This window comes from Chiloscyllium plagiosum, unplaced genomic scaffold (genome assembly GCF_037043375.1).
Source record: "Chiloscyllium plagiosum isolate Xiang-an unplaced genomic scaffold, Cpla_swu_hap1 HiC_scaffold_34, whole genome shotgun sequence".
In the NCBI taxonomy this organism is placed as follows: Eukaryota; Metazoa; Chordata; class Chondrichthyes; order Orectolobiformes; family Hemiscylliidae; genus Chiloscyllium; species Chiloscyllium plagiosum.
This window is the reverse complement of record NW_028270172.1, coordinates 35,407,915-35,427,805: the sequence shown is the minus strand read 5'-3', so window position 1 is coordinate 35,427,805 and position 19,891 is coordinate 35,407,915. Positions and strand designations below refer to the sequence as shown.

General features: G+C 38.1%; 1 protein-coding gene across 2 annotated transcripts; it reads right to left on the bottom strand.

The window, feature by feature from the left end:
• Positions 1-718: 718 nt before the first annotated feature.
• cunh6orf62 (chromosome unknown C6orf62 homolog) lies at positions 719-19,631 on the bottom strand. 2 transcript variants are annotated; one of them, XM_043719183.2, is made up of 5 exons: positions 18,223-19,625; positions 7,454-7,630; positions 5,985-6,110; positions 5,410-5,544; positions 719-2,100 (listed from the first exon to the last, which is right to left on the bottom strand). In XM_043719183.2, exons 1-5 carry the CDS (start codon positions 18,349-18,351, stop codon positions 1,975-1,977), a joined length of 693 nt encoding a protein of 230 aa, XP_043575118.1. In that variant the 5' UTR covers positions 18,352-19,625; the 3' UTR covers positions 719-1,974. The 2 variants fall into 2 exon arrangements, with proteins under 2 accessions (XP_043575118.1, XP_043575119.1); XM_043719184.2 differs by lacking the exon at positions 5,985-6,110 and having other exon boundaries at positions 18,223-19,631.
• Between the last annotated feature and the right edge of the window lie 260 nt (positions 19,632-19,891).

Here is a 19,891-nt window from a genome sequence, read left to right as displayed (position 1 = left end):
GTTCCCTCTAATGACTCTGCTAGTAAAATCCTCAAAAACTCAGTATTATCAATTTCCTTTTCATAAATTGATGTTGACTCTATCCAATCAGAATTATCTTCAAAATATCTCGTCATCATGTTCTTGTTTCTTACGTTAAATTCACCATCACATAACACGTTATTTTGTGGTATGATATCTTTTGGTAGTTAATCTTGGATTCCTTTTCTTCTTCCAGTCCATTGTCCCATGCTTACTATCTCTTGCATATCTGTTCTGATGAAAAGTGATCAACCTGAAATGTTTTAACTCTTTCTTAACAGATGCCACCTGACCAGTTTTTCCAGCAATTAAATTTTATTTCCAGCATCCACAGTATTTTGCTTTTGTACTTGTGTATATTGATAGATAGTTCTCCACGAGACTTGCAACTGTCAAAATTAAGAACCAGCTCATGAATTTTATTCATATTATTGTTAAAGGCAAACAGGGAAACTGTAGATGACCCTGATAATAACAAAGACTTCCAATTGCTGCCTCTGACTTAATATTTAAACTACATTTTCTTGAATGGATGTTTATTGCTAACAACTTCTTGGTGTTAGTACAATACGAAAATAATATCCTTTGAACCAACCAGAAACTGTAAAACAGTAAAATGGTGTAAATCTCCAAACAGTTATAGTATTTCAAAGGCTAGTCAAACCAACTTTCAAGATACACATCAGACAATTCTGAATAAGGATTAAAGATTTATTTTCATTTTTCCAATTCAACAGGTGAGTACAAATTTGCTACTGGTTAGCGCTGTTCTTATCTGAAGTGGCAGGCATGCATAAATAACCCCAGAAAGCTCAGACTTCTCACAGCTCCACAGAAAAGCTATTTCCTCATCAATTCATCTCGGCAGCCTGCTTCATGTTAATTGCACAAGCTCAAAATCAAGTCTTATAAACAATCCCCTTAACCAAATTGAAAGACTGCAGAAGATTTTTTTTAAAAGAAGCAATTTTAGTTGCATTTTCTTGAATGCAAGTACTGGTAATTTCTCCATTAGTTATTCTAATTTTTACACAGTTGCGTTATCAGCAACCAGCATATTTGCACCATCATTCTACCTTCATAATAGTTCCAAACTTGCTTTTTAGATAAATAAGCTGCTCAGCCACAGGAAGGCTCTTTTTTAAAAAAAATCCAGTAACAATGAACTTTAGTGACGATTTTGTAGCTGTTTTGCTACTTGAGACTCCAGTTCTGTTATCTGCAGTTTGGCCATTGTTAACCTGCTAAAATCTCCAAAGAATAGAAGGAAAACTCCTTTGTACGTTTATATAGCAACTCAGGGAAAGAGATCCAAAAAGAACACATCAGCAAATGTAGCCCACACAAAGTACAGGGGCATACATTACACAAGAATTTTTTAAGAGTATTTTAAGATTTCCTTCCCCCCCCAACCCCTTCAGTTGCTTGTCATTAAATTATGATCAGTATATGCCCAATATAAATGTATCTATCAGGACCATAAAGATAGTGCTATTCAGCTTTAACGCCCTTCATCTTTACAACATACAAGTTGTATCTTTTAATTGCTGAAATCCTTGTCAAATGCACTTCCCACCCCAACATTACGTCTTAATATCCAAAGTAATTGTCAGGGTACATAACCAGCACAAGCGAGAAGACTAATATGTACATTCCTGGTATGTATGCATCAATGTATTACACTCTTCAAATTTCACCTTTTTGTTTTCCACGTGGAGTTGACACAATGCAGATTAACTGCAAAGCAGCCTATTACAGTGAATGTGCAGGCAATACATTAAAGAAATAAAGTTCTGAGATACATATAATGGAAAAAAAAATTTCAAGATGAGTATGCTTTGTAACAGACTGTTCTTTTCATGAGTGGAGCATTTTAAACTCAGAAACAAAGATGAAATGTGAGTTCACTGTTGTTGGCTCTTATGATCTTCCCTATTTTGCTGGCTCCTGCCCCTAATCTGGCATGTAGGGACGGAGGTGGTCCTCAATGGTTCCAACTCCCCAACGAGTAAGCTGATCCTGTGGCAGGTAAAGACAGACACTGCACAACTTGAAAATTATGGCCTTAGTTTTTGGAGTCTGAGAAACAAAAACAAAAAAAAACCATGACTGTTCAGTTACAAAATAAGTGACTTCAAATTTAATATACAGCTGCCTTAAGTGTAAATCAAAGCTAGATCACTGACACACACCTATTTCAAAAGTCAGTGTGCAGAGTTTGGAAGAACTGCACTGATTTTCTTTGAATGCCCACATTGTCTGTAAGTACTCAAAGTTCAAGGGTCACTAGATCTATCTAAATGTGTTCCAGGCACCTTCAACATATTGCGATGAGTATTTTTATTCTTTAAAGCCGAATTTGGTAAGTTCAAGTTACTTTGAACTTAGAGACCAACCACAGATTTAAATTGCCTCATTCACTTTTTGAGCAACTTCTCATATAATTCACTCACTTTCTTCAGATCAAAAGTGTGGCTTGGGTACACATATGGACTTCAGTTAGGTTTGTTTCTTTGTGAGATACATGGAATATACCTTGTTCCAAGCCTACTCAGAGTCCTCCCCACACGCTTCTCCAGTACATCAATGACATAGTCGGTTCTGCATCCCTTTAATTCAGAATTGGAAACATTGATCTATTTCGCTTTCAACTTCCACCCTCTCATCTTCACCTGATCCATTTATGACTTCTCCCTTCCTTGACATCTCTATTTCAGTGAGTAGGCTTGCCACTTCAAACACGACGGACTTTTGTACTTACCTGGACTATACATCTTCACACCCTGTTTCCTAAAAGAACTCCATCCCATTTTCCCAGTTTCTCTGCCACATCTGTTAAGAAGATGTACCCTCTGCTCAGGGGACTTAAATGTTCATTTTTTTTCTAAATCAAGGGTTTCCCTATTTCGTAGTTGACAGGGTCCTTCATGGTGTCTGGCTTCTGCCCTCAGGCCTTCTCTTCCTTTCCACAATACCAAAAGGATCCTCTGATCCTCACTTTCCACCCCATCAGATCCACATCCAAAGGATCAGAAGCTGCCATTTCTTTCATCTCCTGCAGGACACCATCACCAGACACATTCCCCTCCCCATCAGCTTTTTTTTTTAAAAAGGGACAGTATCCTCTGGTCTACTCCTCTTTCACTGCCAACCCCTCCCCCCAATAATACCTTCCCATGCAATCACAATAGGTGCAACTCTTGCCCATTTACTTCCTCCCTCCTCACTATCCAAGACTCCAGATTCACCTTCCATGTGACACAGCAATGTACTTGGCCTTTACTCAAATCTAATCTACTAGATTCACTACTCATAATGTGGTCTCCCCTACATCGGGGAGATGAAATTCAGACTTTGCAGAACACTGACATTCTGTCTGTAAAACTTCTGTCCACCACTTCAACACATTACCATTTTTCCTGGCCAACTTGTGTCTCTCAGGCCTGCTGCAGTGCACCAGCAAGGCTCAGCACAAGCTGAAACAACAGCATCTAACTTTCCACTTGAGGGTCTTGCAGGCTTCAGAACCCAATATGGAGTTCAATAATTTTAAAGCTTGAACATCTCCTTCTGTGTCCTCTATCCACTCACCCCAAGCTGTGTCATGTGGGCTGCTGTCAGCAGAGCAAACTCATTTTCACCGACTCATGGTCCCCAGAATCAGCTTTTCTCCTTTCCCTGCTTACTATCAACCATCCTTTCGTCTGCCCAACTTTCTCTTTCCAGACTCTACCTTGACTTGTCCACTCATTCCCCTCACCCCTCCTGGTCATCTGCATAAATGTCACCTTTTCCTAGCCATTACCTTTGAAGGGTCACTGAACTCAATTTTATTTCTGCTTGCTCTTTACAGATGCTGTCAGACCTGTTGAGTTTTATCAGCAATGTTTGTTTTCGTTTAAGATCTTTAGCATCAGTTCTTTATTTTATTGAATTTTTGTATTTATCAGCTTTGGGACCAACCAGAAGACTGCACATTGATGTGGAAAATAGCTTGATTTACTGTCTTGGGGTAGTACCAACAGGATTTCAGAACATGAAGAATGCATTATTACATCCATATAGTATTCAATAATGCAGCGCTTTACTACACCAGGGAAGAGAAATTAAACTAAATTCGAGATGGAAAAAATATTTTTGGCAGGGATGGATAAAAATTCCTACATTTAAAACATTTAGAAATAAATTCTTGATTCTACATACAGCTAGGATGATAGCTTTCTAATCGCCATTTCGATTAGCTCAGACCAATATGCAAATAGTATAAGGCACAAAGTCCAAAGTCTCCCTGCAGGAGGAAGAAAATGCACATGGGCTACAAATCCAAATTAGAATGCTTCCTTCTCATTAAAGAAATTGCTTCATCTTATTTAATTAATACAACAGTACCACGTTTATGACAGCATTTGCTTGAATAGTGAGAAACGATAAAAATGAATTCCATCCAGTCCATTGAATTCCCGAGTCATTTATTATAGTTACAAAATTCCTTCCAAGTTGTCTCTTTCTCTTTCACTCCCCCATCTCTGCAAGATTTCTCTGTCCCTTCTGAGACCATACTGCTTGTGTTAAAGAGACTGAATTCAATCTTCGATAGCTCATCCAAGTTTCCATTCACACTTAAAATCTTATAGTCAGTCAGTATGCCCCAAGAGATGGTGAACATACAAAGTACACTATACCTAATCTCATCTCACCTAATCTCTCTCTCTCTCATTCTCTTCATACCCCTCACCATCCAGAGTCAAATGCAGCATTTCAATTCTGAAGGTCTGTTATTAGGTGGAACTTTAACCAAAATTAGTAGGTAATCTCCAAGTTAACTTTTAAAAATACTGAAATTATCCAATCTGAATGTATTTTAAAAAAAGGCATTTTGCTAAGTCAAATTAGACAAACGGCTTTTTTACAGCAAACAAATCTGCAAAAGAAACAATCTCATAAAACAAGTCAACAATTTCACACAAATCTGAACTGCCTCAGAAATTCTACTAAGAAAATCTATGAGTAACTAAATGGGCTGGTAAGAGAGGACCTGTTACACAGAACGGTTGCTAGGATTTGGACAATTCCACCAAAATGCTGCTACGAAGCAAGTTCAAAGTTTCAGGAATTCCTTGTGGTGTCTAGGTAATCCTGACTCTCCAAATCAAATAAAATTTGATGGATGGTTTAAAGGCCAATTTATAATGCAAACCTTGTACCTGTTTGAAGTGACTTTAATTCACAAAACATAATTTACAATAATAATCAAAACAACCCAACCATGAGACTACTTAATTAAAAATGAACCATATATCACTATTTTCACATGCCCTTAGTTAAGCAATAGTTTAAGTTGAAAAACTTTCGAAAAAGAAAGCACCAAGAAATCAACGTTATAATCACCTGCAAGTGCTGCCGATCAATGAACAGAAAGATGGACTGGCATGGGTTGTTTATGATGAGTCCTGCCTTATCCTTCCGGCTAAGTAAGTGCAGAAACTGTTTCTCATAATCGCCATGATGAAACTCAAACTTGGCCTGCATGAACAGCAAATATTTTACAATAAATGGCACTGAAAGATAAAATGTGTGATTCAAAAAGTATCCAATAAGGGATTGTGGTACTTAGCATCTATAAAATTGTATCCAGAAAAATGTTGATGCTGTCAGAAGAGACAATATGAAAAGTGAGGGAAAAAAAGCAACAGTACCAGTCAAAATAACATTGCAGGTACAACAGACATCCATTTCATCAAAATGCAAGTGACATGAGTGATGTTTGAAATAAATCCCATGTAGTCAGACACAAGTAAATAATTTACAACATCTGTACAAAAATCATTGAACCAACTGAAAAAAGCTAGCAATTGCCAATATGCTCAGGAAATTTACAGACAAGATCAATTTTTCCCAGAGGGAAAACGACATAAGACAAAATGAGTTCTACATAACTGTAACAATGTGCAGTGAACTAGTACCTGAACAGGCCTGAAAGGCTCACCATCTGTACCTTTCCACTTGGAGAACAGGAGACAGACCATCTTTTCTATATCATTCCGTGGCCAAAGGATAAAGTCCATCTCCTGTGTACAGCCAATTACATCCTAACAGAGGAGGGAAATTCCCACATAAGCATTAAATAATGTTTTTAACAGAAACAATCACTACAATTTCAGTAACCCCAATCTGAGCCATATTTCCTGATCACGTTCAATAATTTGGGTGTAGCTCAAAACTACAATATAATCTGAAGGTCAAAGGCATTATGTATTCCAACACAAGTTTCAAGTGCCTATCACAGTACTCTTTATAATCCAAAAGGTTGGAAGCATCTTTTATTTTCAGTGACAGCCTACACGTATAACAACAATCCAAATGTTCTTTTGTGAGTTAAAAATTTAACATGAGTATCAAAGTTATTCCCCAAATTAAATTGCTCCCCACAGATGAACATGTTCTCAATTATTCTCCAGATTACATTTTATGGTTAGTCAATATCTTTGTCACTAGGAATAAAAGTTTCAGGGATTCCTGTCTCTCCAAATGAAATAAGGCTGTTGAATGGTTTAAAAAGCCAATTTATAATGCTGAGATTGCATCTATGTGAAGTGACTTGAACAATTCACAAAGATAATCGACTATAATTATCAACCAACTTAAACATGAAACGATTTACTAGAAGTTGTGATTACTGCATCGCATCAATACAAAAATCTACAAGACTCATTTAAGGTAGATGTTTTTACACATTTGATTAATTAGATTGCAAGATCAGCAGCATCAAATATTGAAACTTTTAGTCCTAATCTTTTCAGATTTCCTGAACTACTAATTTAATTTTGAATTAATAAAGAACTACTAATTTTCTTAGTTTTGTTTTACTGGCATCACCTATGTGTTTGATAAATTGGTAACAGAAGGACGCAAATGTATAAATAAGTCAATCCTGCTACAGAATAAAAGTACTTGGCTTTACCCAACACAATTGAATATCAATTTCAGCAACCACAGTTGTACAAGAATATTGAACAACAGCAAAATATTTGCCTTAAATGGTAGCATTCCCCACTCTGGGTCAGAGTTTGCAGTGGCCAAACCCCACTTTGACAGACAAATTCCATCTCCAAATTTCAGGTCAACATCAAGCTGGATACTAGATACTGCTTTGATGCAATACAGAAACAACAGAATAAGGATAAAGTCTGCATTAGAACCAGTGGTCATACATGTGCAAGAACATTAATAGTTTGTCTTCTGTTGACAAAAGATGGTTTAATAAAGCATGAGCCTCAAAGTAAAGAGCTACTATGTCATTCTAGTATTTTTCATTTCAATTTTTGATTTCAAGTTTTTTTTTGCATTACCAGATGTGAGACTATGTTCTGGTCTAAAACAAGTCAGAACTCTTAAAAATATTCTAGTTAAATAAAAAGCATCATTTACTCACTCTGCGCATGGACTGGTAGCGAGGTGCGTGAAGCTGCACTACATCCTTCTGCAACAGCTCTATGGAACTGTCCAGGGAGTAGCTGGACTCCCGTACGCCTTTGAGGATATTTTCTTCATAGTTATTGGTCATAACTGGTACCACTTCAGCCACTTCAAATAGTGCCGACTTTTTCTTCTTTAAGAAAAATACTATAAATCAAACTCTTTAAAACACAAAGAACCAACACAATTTTCAAATTTCTATTTTTAAAAGTATCAAAGCAGAACGTCTTAGACTGAAACTGTAATATTTAGACTGAACGATGATCCAGCAGTTAGCCCTTCTCACACCAGGGATGAAAAGAACACATTAAGAACAAAACCTCATTTCACAAAGGCCTAGTTATTTATTGAGCTCAAGGACAGTGATTTGTTGTACATTGTCCCACATTGGGACGTTTCTTCTTCAGATTTATGGCATTCACTTAAATTCATTGTGGCATTTTTGCCTCAAAGACTTTGAAAGCAAGGGAAAGCTTACAAAACTAAATTATAATATTAATCCTGGTTAGTTTACAAGGTTTAATTTTCAAGCTTGAAGACAAAAGCTTTAAAATAAACCAACTGACAATTTAGTTTATGCCATCATGAATTTAAAGGAATAATTTCCACTCAAATAATTTTCAAAGAAAACTAGGACTAATGATTTGTTTAGAGGTAAAACGAAAGTCAGCATGAAAAGAACCCAACAACAACACATGGAATCAATTTAATTCAGAAGAATCAGTCAAATAGTATGCATGCGTATGTTAACAAGATGAAAAGAGGAGATGCAGATTACACAATTAAATAGCAAGTGCAACATGGAAGCATGATTCAACGCTACCAGATGTTTATCTTGTATTCAAACAGAATTTCTGCTTTCACGTGCCTGCTCTACTACAACAGCATTAGTTTCCCCTCCTTTATCCATCTATTGATTTATCTGTTAAACTGTCAATTTCTCAGCTTCAAAAATGCATGCCCATCTGACACCTCAAATGTAGACTGTATAAGTCCCATCTCTTCACTTCTAAATTCTGCACTCTTCTGAAACAGAACCCCATAGCAACAGTCAACATTAAGCACATTGCTTCAAGAGTCAATTCACTAAATTATGAAATATTAATATGGACAAGTCACAGAACAGAGCATTTCTAGCTGATAGAGCTTAATTGCAATTAATCATGACATGAATCAGTATATTATTAGAATATAGCATATTTTTGGAACGTTGTAAAAGTTCTAAAATTAAGCTTTTGACCATAATTGACATAAGAGTTCTTGGCAAAAAAAAAAGTCACATAGTTGAAATGAGATTTTGTGTTACTGAATTCAATGGTTAAGTGTCACTACACCTTCTGACATAGTGCTTGCCATACTCTTACCCTGCTCAAATGTTTAAAGTGGGAAAACCGTATACCATGAGGAATCTCTTTCACAGGAAAAAATGAAAATAAAAATAAAATACTGCAGATGCTGGAAATAAACAAAGCACTGGAGAAACTCAGCAGGTCAATACAGCACAAATCATTTACTAATAATATCACTGAATTCTAAATTATAAATATTTTATATGGTTATGAATATAGACAATTAGTAACCTTTCCTAAATCTAGTTCCTCCCTGTAGGTGAAAATTGGTATTGGTACTGAATGCATTGGTACTGAAATCAACCAATACAAAATTGAAGAACTGGAGTTTACAGCTTCCATAAGAATGTATAATTACCCATAATCTAGTAAAACCTGCATCATGGTCTGAGACAGAACAATGACCAACTCTTTCTGACCACTTTCTCATCTCCACTCTCCAACATCGTCTCATTGTCTTTTGTAATTTTCCATACAATTCCACATGGAATTAGGCTCACAATGATTTCCTATCCTGGATCACATGGATACCAGTAAAGCTTCAACTGCACACCATGTTTTATACCCTCTTTTTCCATGCATTCTTCACGTAGGATACGAATTAGTTACATGGGCTCAAACTCAAAAGTATATGGGAGTTACTAGCCAACCTATTGATTGCAAGGTCTAGCTGAATCACAAATGCTATATTGCTCATTCTCCAAGCTTAAAACCACTCCATCTGACAGGAAAATCAAGGGAGACGATATCAGCCAAAATAGTCAGATCTTAAGGGGTAAGAAATGCTTGCATACAAACCTTTGAATATGACAAGACAAGTTGAGAAAGCAGTTAAGAAAAAAAAAACACACATCCTTTGGTTTTTTTAAAAAGGGAGACAGAGAACCAAGTCAAGAATATAACCAGTCTGTACCCAAACATTCTGTCTTTGAAAGCCTTCCATTATTCATTTACTGCTTTAACCGATTCCAATCCACCTGGACCAGATCCCTTCAACTTAACTCCTAGCAATGACTACTTTCACATTTGATTAGTCCTTAGAAAGGGCAAAAAACAATCCAGAATATCATATCCTACATACAATGTTCCATATTGAGTCATTAATGGCACAGAACTACAGGTCATAATTTAAAAGTGTGGAGTCACCCATTTATGACAGCTGAGAAATATTTGAGGATTTGAACCTTTTAAATGTTGTTCCTCAAAAGACAGTGAAAGCAAAGTCTCTAAATTTGTCTCAGGCACAGACAAATGGATACTTGATAAGCAAGGAGTGAAAATCTTCTCCACACAATAAGGATTCAACATCTTTGATAGAGTACAGTGACCAGAATTGGAAATAATTCTCCAGCCATGGCCTGACTAGAGCTTTAAGGATTTAACATAACTTCTCTGCTATTGCACTCAATGCTTCTAATATCAAAGCCTGGAATCACACATTCAAAGATTTATGTACATGCACACTTGGGTCTTTTTTAAACCCTGCATACTCTTCAGATCTGTGCCACTAAGTCTATATTAGTGTCATGTGCCAAACTCCCTCTCACTTCCTTTCATTAAATTCTAAAAACACATTCTGCAGGCCAACCAATGTTGCATTAAAATGATACCTTTATTGTTTGCCACTCCTCGAACTTTGATATCAGTAAGTTTTGCAATTTTATGCTACATTCCAATATCTAAGTCACTTACCTATATTTGTCAGAAAAAAATGATCTGATGTAACACTTCAGGAATACCACTGCCTACTAGTCTCCAGTCTGAAAAGTAACCATTTACCACAACTGATTTTGGTCCTTCCGCCAACTTTTTTTAAAACCCAAGTTGACAAATGGCCCTCCTATACCTGAAGCCCAATTATTAACTGGCATTTTGTGAAACACCCCCATTAAACCCATATAAAGATGGAGTAGAAGCTTGGTGATACTTGTAAAATAAAATTTGATTGAGCTCACATCTGTTGTGCTAGTATTTAACTGACTTGGCTAGAAGACAAAGAAGCCACAGAATTCTTCAAAACTCTAGTGACCTATTGACAGAAGTCACCATTGAAAATAAAAAAGTTAGGTCCTTAACAAAATAGAATAGCATTGCACTTTAAAATTAGCTTTCAAGAAAGGCACATTAAAAATCATTTGCATTAAAAAGTGACCAATGACAATCCTTGGTACAAAGTTAAAAAATCACAACATCAGGTTATAGTCCAACAGGTTTATTTGGAAGTATTAGCTTTTGGAGCACTGCTCCGACATCAGGTAGCTAGTGGGAGCAGGATCATAAGACACAGAATTTATAGCAAAAGATCCAAGTGTCATACAACTGATGCAATGCATTGAACAAAACTAGATTGCTGTTAAGTCTTTAATCCCTTAGAATGGGGTTGCAGGTTTCGATTCATTAATATGCAAATCCTAGAACTTTGATCCTTTACTATAAACTTTGCGTCCCAAGATCCTGTCCCACTAGCTACCTGACAAAGCAGCAATACTCTGAAAGCTTGTACTTCCAAATAAACCTGTTGGACTATAACTCATTGTTGTGAGATTTTTTAACTTTGTCCACTCCAGTTCAACACCAGCACCTCCACATCAATCATTGATAAGATACCGAACTCAAAAAGAACGCGAGGAGAAAGTGAGGACTACAGATGCTGGAGATCAGAGTCGAGAGTGTGGTGCTAGAAATGCACAGCAGGTCAGGCAGCATCCGAGGAGCAGGAGAATCAACGTTTTGGGCATAAGCCCTTCATCAGGAATTCCTGCCATGCTTTTCCAGCAGCACACTCTCGACTCAAAAAGAATGCCACAAAATTGATTTTGGTCAGAAAAAAAATTGTAAGATGGATTTATTTTTTTTTCCTTTTTATTTATGCATGCTTTTTCACCCAGTTTCTTTTTAAAATTATCTTCCCTTTATTGTTTGCCAATGTCTTTGCCATGCAAACCTCTTGTGCCTGGAGGTATAAACTGGTTAATCACAAAATGCACCACCCAACTATTATTCTGCTGTTTTAGCTTTTACCAGGTTTGCTCAGGATACTACAGGAATCTGTCTCAGTCCACTGATGTCAGCCTTTCCTAAATCCAGAGTATTAGCTTCCATTTCATATTGTTCCCTTCCATTGAACTTGCTGAAAAATAACAGGTTATAATGAATTCCTGAAATTGTAAATAGATAGGCTGAAGAAATTCAAACAGTGGACTCATCAATCTTCACTTAGTAACAATCCAGCAGGTGGAAGCAAACCATTTCAACAAAGTCATACTATGTGTGTTCAACCAATTGCTTGAAAAATAGTACTGCAAAACAGCTAAGTGAATCTGTTAAAGACAAGGAAAGATCAGTGCTCAAGGAGCATTAAAAACAATGGCAAATAAAGAGGTAAGACAGAACATAGAACCTAAAAATATCCTGGGGTAACTAATGTTGAAGTAGGATTAGAGACACACCAAAGTTAAACAAAACAGCAGTAATAACAGCACTAATAAATAACAAATCTCCAGGCCAGATATCTTCCATTCTAGGATTCAAAAAAAATGAGTTGGAAAACATTGCAGATATTCCAACTATATTCTACCAAAATTCCAATATTCAGAGTCATTCCTTTAGACTGGAAAATTGTGCCTATCATTCAGCTATTACGAAAGATGAGAAGAAAAAAACAGACAAGGTTAACCGAGCATTTGTTGAGAAAGCATTGGAACCTAAGGTCAACGAACACCTTGAAAATGTTCAGCTGAGAATGAACATGGACTCTTAAGTCATGAGTCATGTATATTTTTGATAGCCAGTCTTTACTCGGTATACACTTATTCACAGAATGAAACATTACAGATTTATCTTCCGATTCCACTCAGCTTGTGCCAGCAAGGTTCTCTGATTTTCATCAACCTGTTTAGACATGTTATGTTATCTTCATAGCCATCACATCCAGAGATGGAATTTGAACCTAAACCTTCTGTCCCAGAAGTAGAACCAATACCACCATGCCACAAGACCCCTTCACATGCATGCACTTGACCTTAAAATGTATTATTTGAGTTTATGTCTGAAAAACCTTCAAACTTTTTTGCAAAAATGCTGAAGCCAGAGTCAGGGAAATCACTATGGATGTTATTTATATGTACTTGCAGATGGAATTTGATAGAAGAGACTGTTAGCTAAAGCTGAAATTGTAAAATTGAAGCAAATGATTAATTTGGTTAGGAGATTGGTTGAGCAGCAGGCAACAAAATAAGAAATAATGGGTAGTACTTGGTCAAGACTGGACTGACTCATGGTACCTCAACAATTTTTTATAAATGACTTAATTGACAGGACCGAAGGCCACATACCTAAGTTTGCTTACATAACATTAAATCGTATCTATCTAGACACTCAAATGTCTGTGGACATGCACTGTTTCTGTATATACTAATGTAAAATTAAAGATACTAATAAATTAAATTAATAAAATTATAGAAAACACATTTCAAGGGAAATAAAAGAAATAATCCACTTTGGATCGAGAAAAACAAACATGTTTAAAAGCACTTTTAATGCCCTAAAGCACTCGAGGCACTTCCAACAGGAATACAAATGATCCTGTGATAAGTTATTACAAGGGCAGATATTTGGGCAGGTGGCCAAAAGCTTGGTCAAAGCGGGTTTTAAGAGGCACCTTAAAAAGGAAAATGACTTCAGAAAGCTGTCTAAACAGCTAAAGACACAGTTGCCAACAGTGCACTAATTAAAATCCAGGAAGAAGGATCCAGAATTAAGAGTACAGATATCTGACAGTTATGGGGCTATAGGAGATAAGAGGGAGGAGTAAGACATTGTTTACATATAGGTTTGGATTAAGCAAACACAGAAGCTGAAGGAATGGAACTTTTAGGACATGGACAGCAGAGTTTTGTTTGAACAAGTTCAAGAGTCAGGTTTGTAATAAATACATCACCAAGGTTGCAAACAAGCAACTGAAAAAGAAGGGATGAAGTCAGTGGCTCAGAGCAAAAAGAATTGCTTTAGTCTTCCCAATATTAAGTGAGAGAAATTTCTGCACATCAATATTAAAGCCGGACAAGAATTCTGACTATTTAAGGCTACTGGAGAACTTGAGAGAAGTAGCCATGAAGTAGGGTTGAGTGTCAGAGAACATCAAAAACAAAAGGAAAGAGACTACTTTCTAATTGGTGAGAAGCTAGAAACAGTGCATGTCCACAGACATTGGAGTGTTTAGGTAGATAAGATTAAATGTTATGAAATGAAACAGAAAATAATCAGAAAGGCTGTTCCACTGCTGGCTTTTATATCAAATAGAATAGAGGATTAAATGTTAGACTATGGCTATACAAAGTTGCAACAGAATCGGATCTGGAGAAGCGGAGTACCACAATGATCGGTGCTGGGTCCACTACTTTTTGTCATTTATATAAATGATTTGGATGTGAACACACGAAGTAGAATTAGTAAGTTTGCAGATGACACCAAAATTGGAGGTATAGTGGACAGCGAAGAAGGTTACCTGACAGTACTATGGGATTTTGATGATATGGGCCTATGGGCTGAAGAGTGGCAGATGGAGTTTAATTTAGATAAATGTGAGGTGCTACATTCTGGAAAAGCAAATTTTAACATGACTTACACACTTAATGGTCAGGTCCTAGGGAGTGTCGCTCAACAAAGAAACCTTGGCGTACAGGTTCAGGTTTCCTTGAAAGTAGAGTCACAGGTAGATAAGATAGTGAAGGCTGCATTTGGCATGCTTTCCTTTATTGGTCAGAGCATTGAGTTGGGAGGTTGTGTTGCAATTGTAGGCCACTTTTGGAACATTGCGTGCAATTCAGGTTTCCTTCCTATTGGAAGGATGTTGTGAAACTTGAAAGGGTTCAGAAAAGATTTACAAGAATGTTGCCAGGGTTGGAGGGTTTGAGCTATAGGGAGAGGCTGAATAGGTTGGCGCTTTTTCCCTGGGAGGCTGAGGGGTGACCTTTTAGAGGTTTATAAAATTGCGAGGGACATGGATACGATAAATAGACAAGGTCTTTTCCCTGGGGTGGGCATAGGTTTAGGGTAAAGAGGGGAAAGATATGAAAGGGACCCAAGGGGCAACATTTTCATGCAGAGAGGTGAGCTAGTATAGAATGAGCTGCCAGAGGAAGTAGTGAAGGATGGTACAATTGCAGCATTTAAAAGGCATCTGAATGGGTTTATGAAAAGGAAGGGTTTAGAGGGATATGGGCCAAATGCTGGCAAATGGGACTAGATTAGGTTAGAATATCTGGTTGGTATGGACAAGTTGGACCAAACAGCCTGTTTCTGTGCTGTACATCTCTACAACTAAAGTATTTAGTTTTGGACACTATACCTTTAGGAAGGATATACCACCCTTAGAGGAATTAAGAGTGGAGGCTTATGAGAATGATACCTGGATACTAAGGATTAAATTAAGTCTTGGAATTAAGTCTATTAAGATTTGACTTTGACCAACATTAATATAAGCAGACACGAGACAAAAATCAATATAATTTGAAGAATCTATGATAACGGACATTCCCAAAAAATTTGCATCAGACCCCTCAAAAGTGAAATTAGGAACTATTTCTGCAGACAAAGGGAAGAAAAGTTTGGAACTTCAGAAAATGACAATTCAAGGTATTTCAATTTTTAATTTTAGATCAGTTTGACAGATTCTTGTTAGCGCTGGGTATATGGACATAATTCACTTTAATGATATTTGGCTGTTTTGCAAGTCATTTCACTGAAAGGCAAACAAGCCTGACTGGCAAAACGGTATGTTCATGTCCCAAGATGGTGATGAAAGCTGAGAGAGATGTCCGGAGTGATTACAGGTACGTAGTGTGGTCTCCGCAGTATGAAATAACACTCAAATAAGACAAGTACATTAAAGCATGTGTTCAAAAATGCAAAGTAGATATCTACAAATTTGGTTGTCTAATTGCCAAATTGACACTAATTTGAGACTACATTGTGCAACTTTTATTGAGATGAAGTCCTGCCCTCACACTGAAAATACTCATCATGAAAAGGGACAGATTTCAAACAGATGATTAGATTAGATTCCCTACAGCGTGGAAACAGGTCCTTCGGCCCAACAAGTCCACACAGACCCTCCAAAGAGTAACTCATCAAGACCCATTTCTCTCTGACTAATGCACCTAGCACTATGGGCAATTTAGCATGGCCAATTCACCTGACCTGCACATCTTTGGACTGTGGGAGGAAACCGGAGCACCCGGAGGAAACCCACACAGACACAGGGAGAATTTGCAAACTCCACACAGGCAGTCACCTGAGGCTGGAATCGAACCTGGGACCCTGGTGCTGTGAGGCAGCAGTGCTAACCACTGAGCCACCTTGCCGCTCCAGTTAAGACTGGGCATCCACAAGGCACTGTGGGTCATCAACAGCAGAATTGTACTCTAACACAGTCGTTAACCTAGTGCCTAGCACATCCCTCACTCAACCATTTCCATCAAGCTAGGGGATCAACTCCCACTCAATGGAGAGTATAGGAGTGCATGCCAGGAGCAGCACCAAGCATACCTGAAAATGAGGTGTCAACCTGATGAAGCTACCAAACAGGACTACTTGTGTGCCAAACAGCACACATAACTCTCTCTGTCACTTAAGAGATTCCACATCCAACCGATCAGATCTAAGCTCTGCACTTCTGCCACATCCAGTCATGAATAGTGGTGGACAATCAAATAATTCACTGGAGGAGAGAGCTCCCCAAATAACCCCAATTTCAATGATGGAAGAGCCCAACAAATCGGTGCAAAAGATAAGGTTGAAACATCTACAACAATCTTCAGCCAGAAGTGCTGAGTGGATAATCCATTTCAGCTTCCTCCAGTGGTCCCCAGCGTCACAGATAGCAGTCTTCAGTCAATTTAATTCACTCCACATGATATTAAAAAAACAGTTGGTGGCAGTGAATATTGCAAAGGCTATGGCCCCTGATGCGTTTTCAATATTGCCAGAAAGTAATGATCCAGAACTTACCACTCTCCTAGTCAAGCTCTTCCAGTACAGTTACAATGTTGGCATCTATCTGACAATGTGGAAGATTGCCCAGACTATGCCCTGTACACAAGCATGACAAATCCAAATGAGCTAATTACTGCCCCAGTCTCCTTTCAATCATCAATAAAGTTATAGAAGGTGTACTATCAAGTCACACTGCTCACCAATACTCAGTTGGGTTCCACCAGGGCCACTCAGCTCCTTATTACAACCTTGGTTCAAACATGGACAAAAGAGATGAATTCCAGAGGTGAGGTAAGAGTGACAGTTGTTGACAATCAAGGCTGCATTTGACTGAGTGTGGCATCAAGGAGTCCTAGCAATACAGGAATCAATGGGTATCAAATTCTGTGCTGGTTGGAATCATACCTGGTACACAGGAAGGTGGTTGTTATCAGGGGTCAGTCATATCAGCTCCAGGACATATCTCTGCAGGCGTTCCTCAGGGCAGTGTCCTAGGCCCAACTACCTTCAGCTGCTTCATCAATGACCTTCCTTTCATCATAAGTTCAGCACAGGAGATGCTTGCTGATGATTGCACAATGTTCAGTACCATTTGCAACTTCCAAACCCAAGACCAATTCCATCCAGAAGGTCAAGGTCAAGGTCAAAAGATACATGGGAACACGACCACCTGCATGCTTCCCTCCAAGTCACTCACTATTATGACTTGGAAATATATCGCGGTTTGTCCACTATCACTGGGTCATAATTCTGGAATTCTCTCCCTAAGGGCATTGTGGGTCAAGCTACAGCACACAGACTGCAGCGGTTCAAGAACGCAGCTCACCATTTTAAGGGCAACTAGGGGCAGAAAATAAATGCTGGCCAGCCAGGAAAGCCCACATTCTATAAATGAATATAAAAACAAAAGTAATCATGTGAACATACGAAGGGACAAGGGAGACAATAGGAAAAACAACAGGAATAGGTCACTTAAATGGAAGCCATTCTACTAAGCAAGTTTTCTCAGTACAATATTTAAAGGTTATTCCTCACTTTGTGCTAAGGGTGAAGCATTAAGATTAGATCGAAGCTGAAATGCGAATGTTATTAGATTTAATCAAAAACTAATTTTGGAACAAGGTAGTGCATAACTTGGATGTTATATAACAGTGTGAATTCACAGCTCCAAATAATGTCAATGAGACTCTGTCTGCCTGAAACTAACGATGTAGCTTTCAGAGATTTGAAACTTCAGGGCAAATGCAGTCTAATAGTAGAACTTAAATAAAAATTCAATATACTTATTCTCATGCCAATGTTAAAGAATTTGATGTTTGGTGGGTACAAACCATTAAACTTTGATGATGCCATGTGCGTTAAGACCAGATAAAATTCCTACCTTATCTTTGAATACAAAGGCAATGTACATCTTGAAGTCAAACTGATCTGCCAGAGATTCATTCTTCTTTTTAAGTTGAGCACGCAGTCGGTTCAAAGTCTGGTTCTTCCGAGAGTTTGGGTCACCCATTTTGTTTGGATGAGTGGCAACCCTGTTTCTAGCTTAGCAGAAACTGACAAAATCTAGCAGGGGCAACTTCTCTCAAAAGAAAACAGCGCAACAGAACAAACAAGTCTGGTAGTGCTAACTGAAAAAAAAAATTCTACCACAACTACTAGACCAGAAAGTCTAAAACTGTGTTGTGCAAAAACTTAGGATAAACGTAGGCCAGAGTCCAATCATGATAACAGTCCCTATATATACATGGTTTCATGAGTGCAGGGATTAGACTGTGTTTTTAATTCACATTAATAAAACCTACAAAACAAAGCAATCCAAATTATGCTAGATTTTAACCTGTTGAACTAAAACTAGTTTACAATGATGGATGCCAATGAATCTAACCAACAAATTAAACACCTAACTGTAATTTGTGTGTGCCCAATGATGACACAGAAATGACGCAGCCAGATCCCATGTTTACACACTAGCCAAGATTTTGCCTTCTTACACTAAAATCTGCCTGAAAACTCTACCTACAGCCTCTGACATGGCTGTCTTCAAACATATTGGACTAGATTTTTAGTTGTTTTAAGGTCTGACAATAAAAGGGAAAGAGGAAGATTGCACTGGCACATCAATTACATGGCGCTGCTCATTGGCACCTGGGCACAAACAAACAAAAATCCAAGCAAAAGGCATTTCTACTTTTATCAAAGAGACGAATTCAATCGACACCATGGTGGCAAACCTTTACCCCGTTTCCTGACATTTCCCTGCACTGAAAAACAAAACAAAAAAAATTAAATCATTTATCATGTTTGTTCCTTCAGATCCCTGCACTCAGATGTTGAGCTTCTGCTGTTGCCTTTTTTTGTTTTGGTTTTCTCTTTTCCCTCCTTTCCTAAGCTGTTTATGTTTAACATATATATATAATTTATTTATATATATATATATCTATTGCAGACCAACGTTCAATGTCACTCTCCGCCCATGTCAAGACGAGACCACAAACCCGGTCAAACCCGTCAGTGTGAGCGAATCGCGCTCTCTGCGCTCTCGGTCACCCATACTCTTAAAAAGCGGGCTATTGGTTTGAGAAAACCGCACAAAGAAGCGGCCTGGCCCTCGGCTACGACAGCCTGCCTCGGGCTAGATTTCCCAATCCCTCCCTTCTCGACGTCCAGCTATCGAGCCCCAGCCCACTCCTTCATCTATTAATACAACAGCCCTTTCTGTTTCTATTTTCTGTCTCCCACTCTCTGCTACTTGCTGTCAGCTCGAGCCTGCTGCTGCTCCCGGTGCCGCTCCGCCACCGCCACCTCTCCAGGCAAGATGGCCGCAATGACGTCACAACCCCACACAGCCCCCAAAATAATCTATTTTCAGAAAACACATTTTTAAACCTGTCATGTTCCGTTAGTTTAGCAACATTAGCACCTTGTATTATGATTAGAGCTTTCTAAAAATCGAGTTTAATTTCAGTTGATGTAAACATGTCTCTCTACGTCACGCCGTATCACGTGCTGCCTGCCTTGTAACCTCGAGCCGTGACCTTTCTGCTTTACCA